This window comes from Chiroxiphia lanceolata, chromosome Z, assembly GCF_009829145.1.
Source record: "Chiroxiphia lanceolata isolate bChiLan1 chromosome Z, bChiLan1.pri, whole genome shotgun sequence".
NCBI classification, from domain to species: Eukaryota; Metazoa; Chordata; class Aves; order Passeriformes; family Pipridae; genus Chiroxiphia; species Chiroxiphia lanceolata.
This window is the reverse complement of record NC_045671.1, coordinates 54,674,858-54,684,604: the sequence shown is the minus strand read 5'-3', so window position 1 is coordinate 54,684,604 and position 9,747 is coordinate 54,674,858. Positions and strand designations below refer to the sequence as shown.

General features: G+C 42.7%; 1 protein-coding gene across 3 annotated transcripts in view; it reads left to right on the top strand.

Annotated features, from left to right (window-relative positions):
* Positions 1 to 1,513: 1,513 nt before the first annotated feature.
* GDA (guanine deaminase) overlaps positions 1,514 to 9,747 on the top strand; it is a 29,609-nt gene continuing 21,375 nt past the window's right edge. The window contains exons 1-3 of one of the 3 annotated variants that reach the window (XM_032674980.1): positions 1,514 to 1,551; positions 1,743 to 1,966; positions 8,642 to 8,730. In XM_032674980.1, coding sequence (XP_032530871.1) covers positions 1,922 to 1,966; positions 8,642 to 8,730 — 134 coding nt within the window. In that variant the 5' untranslated portion in view covers positions 1,514 to 1,551; positions 1,743 to 1,921. Of the gene's footprint in view, positions 1,552 to 1,742; positions 1,967 to 2,230; positions 2,465 to 8,641; positions 8,731 to 9,747 lie in introns of those variants that run through there. The other 2 variants (XM_032674979.1, XM_032674981.1) reach the window with 2 other exon arrangements.

Here is a 9,747-nt window from a genome sequence, read left to right as displayed (position 1 = left end):
CTAACAGAAACAAATTATCATTAACAATGTTAGTTATTGACATTTCTCCACCAAAAGTGCTGAAGGAAGAAACTGTAAATGTTTTTTTATTTTCTTCTCTTGAATAAATACTCTCTGGATTATATCTCACCGAAATCACTGGACTATCATTCTTTTTGTAAGGAAGCTGGAGGAAATCTCTGAGGCTTTCAGTGGAAAACCAGAGTTGAAGGAGCATCAGATTCTCGGGAGCAGCCCACTTCCCTACTGAACACAACCAAAAGGTTTCTTGGGAACTGTGAGCTCTGCTGAATATTATTTTGGACAGCAGTGTACGTGAGTCTGGGTAGCAGCCAGCACAAGAGCTTGGGATTCTGAACCAAAAGCTGTGTGTAGCCTGATTTGCGTTAAGTGAAGCACACAACTGTCCTAGGGCAGCACACTGGAGAGGAAAATCAAACTAGTTGCTGCCAACAGGGCAAAGGCAAGCTGTATGGAGCTGCAGCTATTTCTGGGGAAAGTTGTTTTCACTCCTCTCTTCACAGAAAGAGCAAGTGAATTTACCTCTGCAGGGCTTGGTCCCTTCACCCTATTTCTCATCTCCACCCCCTCTACCTTTATTATTCAATAGCAAAAACAGCCTCTCTCTCACTATTTATCTTTCCTACAGCAAAAATCAATTTTCCTCACCTGGAGTAACAGCTTGGAATACAGCTCATTTCAGCTGTAGCCTTAAGAAACACAATAGCATCACCCTGAGAAACAACTTTGGAAGAGGGATTTTGCAAGTGCTAATTTAGAAGACTTTTGGTTCTATTTTTAAACATTTATTATTCTGTTCTTCAAGGAAGCCGGATTACTATTAGCAAACTAAACTGCATGAAAGATTCTTACGCCTGCTTCTTCTCCAAACTAGATTAACCTGCAAGACCAATTTATGATTTGTTTTGCGTGCTAGATTCTCATGTCAAAGAAGATAGAAATACAACAAAAAACTGCCTTGTGTCTTAAAACACTCAATTTTATCTTGGGATATTATTTTTAAAGTCTTCTTAAACTTCAAGACCTATCACAACAATTGCCAGTATAAGTATGTAAAAGTCACTTTCACGTTTGTTTTATTCTGAACACCCTTTATTGCCCGATTAAGCTGATCTCAAAATCCAGGTAAAGGACATTCCATTGATATCAGTAAATACAATTTTTTTAAACTTCATTCTCAGCAACCTAATATATTCTTATAGAAGGAGGCAAGTTAAAGGCTGGTGACTTGTCTATAGCAGATCAAAATTAAATTTATTCTGTGATTTCCCAGTGTGTTTCTCTCTCCTACCAGCATGAATCTGGAGAGTTTGTTGGAAAGATAATCTGCTATGCATTTGTATAGTGTCAGCACAGTGGGAAGTGCAAAGGTCTTTTAATGATAAACCATATAATGACAAACTTTGCTATGCAGCCTTGAGAGTAACAGTGTCAGTGCCCTTGGTGCCAAGTTCATTCATAACTTGACAAGCTGATGAATAAGGGTGTCTTCAAACAGGAATTCAGAGGACATTCATAGTGTTATCCTTGGTATACATCATTCTGTCTCTGAAGTTTTATCCCAATATTTTCAATAGTGATCCTCTTAGCATGTGTTCATGATATACGTTGACTTAGGTTGCTGGAGGGAATATGGTTCTGGGAACACAGTTCTCTGAGTTAACAAAATTAGTTTTTCCCTGTCTTTCATTTTCCTGAAGTTGCTCTCTCTTTTTCTGTAGATCATCCTCATTGAATGAGGCTGCCTATTTCTGGTAGCTCTGGTACTTCAGCTGGCATCTGTTTTCTACTCCTATCCCCTACAAACGTGCCTCGCACAGAGGCCGAGGACCGAGGAATCAGCCTGAGACTTTAAAATCTTAAAGGTCTTTTCCAACCTACAAACCCCAACCTACTGTAAATGAAACTTTTGCAAGTGGTTATAACCTTCATGTTGTTTGCAAAAGTGAGTTGCCAGACACTAGTAAAGCATTAACAGACACCTTGTCGGCTTACCCACCGCTTCCCAGGGAGTAACTGGGACCCCAAAACTCGCCGGGCATTGCTCCGGGCTTGCGCGACCCTTGCACGGGGGAGGACCCATCCCTCGGAGAGGGGAATCAGCGTCGGGGAGGCGGAGGGTTCCGAGTTCGGGGCACCCCTCGCACTGCCCGCGGGCACCTCCCGCCTTCCCTTCGTCGAAACCACTCCCCGAAGAGAAAGTCACCAGGGGGTGGGGAAATGGTGACAGCTCCAGGAAGCCGCCGGCGGCACCGGGAGACACCGAGGGGCGGCAGCCCGCTGGTGGCAGCTCGCAGCGCCGCCCGCCCAGCCCGCCGCCATGGGCTCCCCGCAGCGCCCGCCGCTCGCCCACGTCTTCAAGGGGACCTTCGTGCACTCCAGCGCCTCCGCACCCATGGAGATCCTCCACGGACACCTTCTGGGGGTGGACGATGACGGGACTGTGAGTGGGGGCTCGGGCGGGTGCCGCCGGTCCGGTGCGGGCGGTGGGGGGCGCGGGAGGGTGCCCGGTGAACCCCTCGGGGCTGCCCCGCTTCGCTCCGTCGGTGCGCTTGTCCTCGGGAGTCCTGCGCTCCCCAAGGGTCCGCGAGGGGCGGTGGAAATAACCCCTTTCAGCCCCGAGTCCACGTCCGGGGGTGGCGAGGGGCAGGGCTGGCTCCGCCGGTCTGTGGTGAGAAAGCGGAAAATTTTCGCACTTATGTCCGTCGGGGAAAGCGCCGCGGAGAAGTGATTTCGCACTTGCAGGAGCCGGAGGTAACTGAGATGGAGCGTCCCCTCAGCACGAGTCTGCAGTTAGCCGAAATCAGTTTTTGAGGTGTGCTGCGTGTTCCCGGAAAAGCAGCGCGCCTCGTCTGGACATTCTTTCAGATTCTCTGTTTTCTTTCAGTTCAGAAGCAGGTTTTTCATTCTCAAAGTGTCTAAGCAGTGATTGTGGGTAATTGCAGTGTACCCCTTGCACAGCCTTCCGAGTGGAGCTTTTTTATTTTCTTGGCAAAAAATCCCATGGCATATACCCATACAGAGTTAGGGATGTTAGTGGTACAAGCCAAGCTTTAAAAAAGCATTGCACTTACTGATAATGCAAGATCGAGTCTGGCAGGGAAGCTGTGTCATTCCCTTAACAGCATCACACTTGAAACTCAGTTTCACAGTGCAGGTCGTGTGGTAGACTAGTGATTTGTTATAGACTCCATAACATATATGGGCACCCTATGTAAAATTTTAAAAAGTAGTTTTCTTTCTTGTGGCTAAATAACAGGCTTCACTGTGTCAGGCTTCAGTAACATTTGAAATCTGTGCAAAGCACATTTTAAGACCTAACAGTATTTATTTTTTCTATTCACACATGTCTGTGAGGATCTGTTTCCAGGCATCTTTTATAGATGTTGAGGATCATCTTTTATAGATGCCTGGTGCAAGGTGTATCAAAGTCTGTGAGAAGCTGTCTTTTGATGTACAGGAGGGGAATTACGTAATTATATATTGGCTGGTGTCCACTAAAAACAATAGAGTTGAATGAAAAAAGGATTTAGTTGGTGTAACTCAGGTGCAGAAGACAGAAAGTCATACCCCATCTCACTCTCTCTAATGACAATTTCCATTAAAGTGTCTCTACACAGCATCCATAGGAAATCAAGACTTTTAAGTGATTTTCTTGAAAAACAGATACCTTAGGAAGCTATACATAGGGATCTGTGCTCTCAGTCTCTTCTCTTCTCCTAGGGAACAAGGATTCACAGTATACTGTTTTCCTTGCATAAACTGGCAGAAAGTGTTTTTTTCTTTCAAATATTTTCCATTAAAACAGTGTTGCCCAAAAATGAAATACTCAACCGAGTATGGTAACAATCACTTTTATTTTATTCTCTTTTTTTAAAAGTTCTTGGCATTTTACTATTTCAGTGAGTTTTGGCATCTCCCCCATATGCTCTCTTCCCTCCCTATTACATGAAATGTAATCTCTTTCAGAACAACCACTGGAATCACAGAAGAGTTGGCTTTTCAAGAAGGACATAGTGGTTAGAAAATTACTTATCTTTATTATTCCAATTTACACCAAACCTGCTTCAGTGTTACTCCCAAAGAAGTAAATTTAACTAAGCAGGTATTGTTCTTCTGCCTCATGTTGCTAACTCCATCGTAGAAAAATCTTGCACGGTCTCTGACACTGTGAACAGATCAGCTTTTGTGAACAGCTGGGTCCCGTACTGCAGTGTGAGATCCTGCCTGTCCTTCAAGGGACATAAAATGTCAGCTCTCTCTGCTTTGCCTCTAGATGAAAAGGAAGGTTTAGCAAGGAAAACACTGCTGTCAGGTATGAAAACCCAAACTATCTTCAAGTTAGCAAAGTAGGGACCGTGTTTAACTGAGTCATTTGCAGAGCGGTGTAGTGTCATTCTTGAGGAACAGCAAGTAGAAAGAGCAGCCTTCTCTAGGCTAAAGAAAACAGACACAGGTGCAAAATGTGAGTTGTCATTGAAACGTTGGAGTAATTAACTTAGCTGAGTAGAGTATTAAGTAAACAGAAAAAGTATTAAGCTAAAAGCTTCTGTTGAAGTCATGAAAACTCTTGCTAGTTGTGGAATAAGAGTTAATATTTTTAAGTGGTTTTTTTTAAGTGATTGGAACAGCAAGAGGATGTGTGTTAGCTGTACAAGGAGGAAGGTACCAAGGTACCAACATCCATATGGAGTTCATTTCTTAACATTTCTCAGCAGGTTTTGTGGTTCCCTTAGCAACTGAGTCTAATAAGTGTTCTTGTCTCTCATTAAGCCTCAAATTCCAGTTTTGGGAACTAGGCAAGCAATAGGCCTCAAGTCTCTAATGCAAAAGCCATTTAATGACTGTAGAAGCAGGGAGGGAAGAGAGCATGTGAATGGGGAAAAAAGGAATGAATCCCTTCCCATGTTCATCTGTGAATGTCATAGCCAGAAATAAAGAAACACAGGCACTATTGGATCCAAAAAAACTGTGTTCCTTCAGCCAGTATCATTCACCTTCCATTCTCTTGTTAGCAAAGGTATTTGCACTGTGATACTTGGAGGCACTCAAAGTTTTCTGCCTCAGCTTTGATGCACAGTTTAGTTGACCACCTATGCTTTATGGAGGAGCTTTGGGCATCACTTGGAATAAAAAAGGCCTGAGTTAGGGAGGTCTCAGCTCCTCAACTTTGGATCCTTTAGCCGCATCACATGGGTGGCATTTGAGAACTTACAGAAGTGTTTGAGCAATCGTTTTTGCAGCTGTTGATGCTGTTTTTTGTGAATATACCTTTCCCAAAGTGCCAATTATTCTCCTTGACTTCCTTCTTGACAAGCCGAAGTGCCTGTGCACTTACTTCTTGACTCCATGGTGACACTGCTGTAGAATTTTTTCTTGCTTGTACAGTGTTAAGGTCCAGAACTAATTTAAAGAACTGTTCACCAGGTTGGTTACTTTGAATGCACAAGCAAATGCTGGAGCAAATGTCCAAGAGTAGGACCTCAAAGACCTTAAAGCATTCAGTTTTAGAAAGGTGTCCAGAGTAAGGAGTTCCATTGACAAGTTTGTTTGAAGGGAGTATAGATGTCTTGCTGATATACCCATAGTCTCATTTGACCATAATGGACAAGTTGTCAGGTTTAGAATTGATTTCTTGTGATCATATTTTCTTCATTTTTTTCGTGATGTAAGTATTTTATTTATCTGCACCCTAAGAGTACATAACAGCCACTGCTTTTCCATGGCAACGCCTGTTTCCAGAATTTGTCATCTGGTGTTTCATGTTTCTCTCTATCTTTTTTTTTCTCCTTCTTTCCCCTTCTTCCCCCAGCAGATCTAACCTTACTCATTCTGCATCCATTTTGATTTCAGTATCTGAATGACATTTTCTTTTTTGCCCATCAGTAATTTCAGTAGGTCTTTATTCCAAGCATTCTACAGCTATACAGTTCATTAAGTTGGCTGTATTCCTCTTTGGAAGGAGAGAGATACTGCTTCAAGTGAATTATTAATGGAGTACTATAGTCTTGCAATTTTTGCTAGTGTGGTATTTATTTATAAGGTGTGATTTTAATATGTTTTTCTAACTAAAAATGTAAAACATCTGATCTTTAGACCATGTAAATCATATAAGCCATATGTTTGTTTAAAAGACTAGTCAGCTAAAAACTTTTTGTTTATCCGCCTTTGCTTATTTTCATCTATGGAAAAATTAGAAAATTGTAAATTTCCATGCAAGAGGTCACACGTACAAAAAATGGCATTCAAATAATGGCCAAACAATGCTCTTTTGCTTCTCTTGCCCTTCCTCCTAAATTCCTTCCTATTGCCTTTTTTACAACTACTTGGTCTTGCCTTTTTATTGTTGTTTTTTGTTTGGTGTTTCTTTGGGGATCTTTTTAACTGCTGCCTTAGAAACTCCTGTTTTAAGGGTGATACAGGCCCTCGGCATGGACACCTTCCCAGGAGCAGAAGGATACTGGTAGCAGTAAGATTATTCCCTTGAACTTAGAGGAATGAGCTCTTATACCAAAGGAATTAGAAGACCATGAACTGGTTTCTGGCAGAAGCTGTGGTTAGGCAATTGTCATGGTTTAACCTATAGCTGGATTTTAGTAGCAGGGAGGGGCTATAGGGTGGCTTCTGTTAGAAGCTACTAGAAGCTTTCACTGTCCTATGAAAAGCCTATGGTAGTCAGTTCCAGGAGGGATTTCCTGCTGCTGCCCAAGGCTGAGCCAATGAGATGCGCTTCTGTGATAACATATTTAAGAACAGGGGAAGAGAAGGTTGTTGCACAGAAGAAATTCCAATCCGGGAGAACAAGGAGTCACCAAGGCCAGTGCAGCTGGAGGGAGGGAGGGGAGGGGGGAGTGCTTCCCATAAAGAACCACTGGAGTGCAGAAACCCTCCTGCAGCCTGTGGAGGAGTCCATGCTGGAGCAGGAAGATACATGAAGGAGGCTGTGACCCCCTGTGGGAGGCCCAAAATGGATCAAAGTCCTGCTGAAGACCTGTGGCTCGTGGAGGGGGAAGCCCATGGCAGAGCAGTTTTTTCCGGGTAGGACTTGTAGCCCCTGTGGGAGACCACGTTGCTACAGCTCAACCCATGAAGAACTGCACCCGCTTGGGGAAGTCGTCCATGGGGCAACAGGTTGAAAAGAACTGTTGCCCAAGGGGTGGATGGACTCATGCTGGAGAGGTTCATCAAGGACTGTCTCCCGTGGGAAGGACCCCATGGGACAGGGGAAGGACTCAGAGCTTTAGCCCCCCTGTAGTCTGTGGTGAAGACCATGGTGGAGCAGGCTGCTCCCTGCAGCCCATGGAAGGGTGACCCACAGGTGCAGCAGACTTGGAAGACCTGTTGCCCTATGGGTAGACTTCTCTTTCTGCACTGATGCAGGGGGATGGATGGAGAGATGGAAGGAAGGAGGGGTAGTTGGAAAGTGTGTTTAAGACTGTTTTATTTTTCACTCTTTAGCTCTTATTGTGTTAGTAATAAATTTAAGTTTTATCCTCACTCTGAGTTTGTTTTGCCTGTTATACTGCCTTCTCTCAATCCTTATCTCTACTGATGAAATTCCTTTACTGTTTTTGCTCTTCCTCTCTCCTCTGCACTGATGCAGAGGGGAGGAGAGAGGGTAGTGGAGTGGTTTTAATAGGCCCCTGGCATCTGGCCAGGGTCAAATCACGATAGCAAGAATTCTTAAAAGCCCAGTTTAGGCAGTCTTTGGCTAAGGGAGGCGTCAGGGTACTCTACTCTGTTGAGTGTTGAGGAAACCTGGATCCCACGTGGAGCCTGTAGCGGGCATTGCAGTGCCTAGGCTCCACAACCTTTGTTTCTTGGAGAGTTGTCATGCCTATTATTGATAGACTAGAAAATCAAAGATTTGAGAATTCAGTTGCCAAGAGTCATGTTGTAGATTAAAATACCATGGAATTTAAAAAGAAATAGAAAATGTTCTAAAATTATGACTTGGCAACAGCGACTCATCATCAGTACAGTCAGTGTTCTCCAGGAGTCAAATGGGGTTTAGTTTGGCTCCAGATTGTAGGGTTTTGTTTTGAAATAAATGAAGATCTTAGCCTCCTTTTAGCCTGTTCTATAAAATGAAAATGTTATCTTCATTTTTCCCCTCAATTTCTTTTGTCATCCTAGGCACCGAAGAAATAAAAAGAACCCCAACATTAATGACACAAACAGAAAATTAGAAAGTACTTAGCTTGATGTCAATTGCTGCTAGGCAAAGCAAATTATTTGCCCCCTTTGGTTGTGAATACTATAATTGTATTCCCATAAGGCTGTTGCACACCTTCACAGCAAGTGACTACTGCTAGCATGATGTTACATTGCAGGAATGCCAGTGAACACTGAAATCTCTGCAGGTCTGCCTGGGTATTACCTGAAAGTGAATTAATTGTTTTATTCCAAGTTACAAGATGGGTGTGGTTATTCACTGGATTGTGAAAAGATATTTCAAAATCATTCTTGATAGTCAGGAAGAACAAGTATCTCAATGCAAACCTGTCACCTTTGTAGTAAGTGCGTAAAATCTGCTTTAAGATATAACTTGTTTTGCCTTTACATAAAGCTGATGTGGGATACAGGCTTAAAGTACCTAACTATGTTTTCTTTTTTTCAGATTGTGTTTTTGGAACAAAGTGATCAGCAAGAGCAACTGGCTGAGAAGTGGGGTTTCAAAACATCTGATATAAGACAACTGAGTAAACAGTATGTGTTTTGTTTATATTAATTTCAGCAAATGCAGTTTATTCTTTGAATGAAGTAGAGCAAGTCTCTGTGAATACAATTTCACAGGGAACACATAAAATCCAATTCAATGGGCAAAACTTCATTTCAGCTCCGTGAGAGCTCTTCACCCAAAGCTGCCTGTGTTCCGGATGGGACTCAGAGGGTGGACAGTCCGTGTGCTTTTTGCATCCCTTAGTTTGGGACTGCAGACATGGCCGACTTTTGCTGGCTGATGTACACTGCGCAGAACAAAATGCCATATTTAATTTTCACACATAACCACTTCTGTAGTCACAGACGTAAATGCTGTTCTTTCTTGAGATTACATTTTATATCCATTCTGTTAGCAGTGAGCTGTGCCTAACTAAAGTGGAACTCTAGACTTAGTAAATGTAGGTAACACTGACGTTGCAGATATAAAACTCATTGCCTTGGACTTTGACACACTTCTTAATAAAAGTTAAGACAATTAGAAGATTTAAACCTTCTAAACACAGAGCCTTGGATTTCTCACTGTACTGCACCTAGAGCACTTCAGCCAGTGAAGTCCCCTAGCTTTCTGGTGAAGTGAAATAGTTTCAAGTGCACTTACTATGCTTTGTCTGTAGCAGCACTGTAAATGTCTTGTGACTTAGCTGCAGCATCCTTTTAGTAATCAGTTGTTAAAAAATCTGTATGCTTTTTTGAAAGGCTAATCATATAGTATATATGAGTCATCAGATGTTTTCTTAACTTGAAATAGCCTGAGGAAAGTGAAAGGTGCTGAGAATATGGATCAGGTTGAGGAAGATCTTTCGGTATTTGTAGAAAGAGGAAAAACAGAAAGAAGGGGAACTACAAAGAGATGAAATCACTGTTCATTCAATAGTCAGGGAGAAGGAGAGAGACGTGAGAGAAATTTACAGTATGGAGTTTCAGCCCAAGCCAAAACAATTATACCAATTTCCTAGTAATGTTGATATATTCATCCCTGTATGAATAGATTCATCCCTGAAC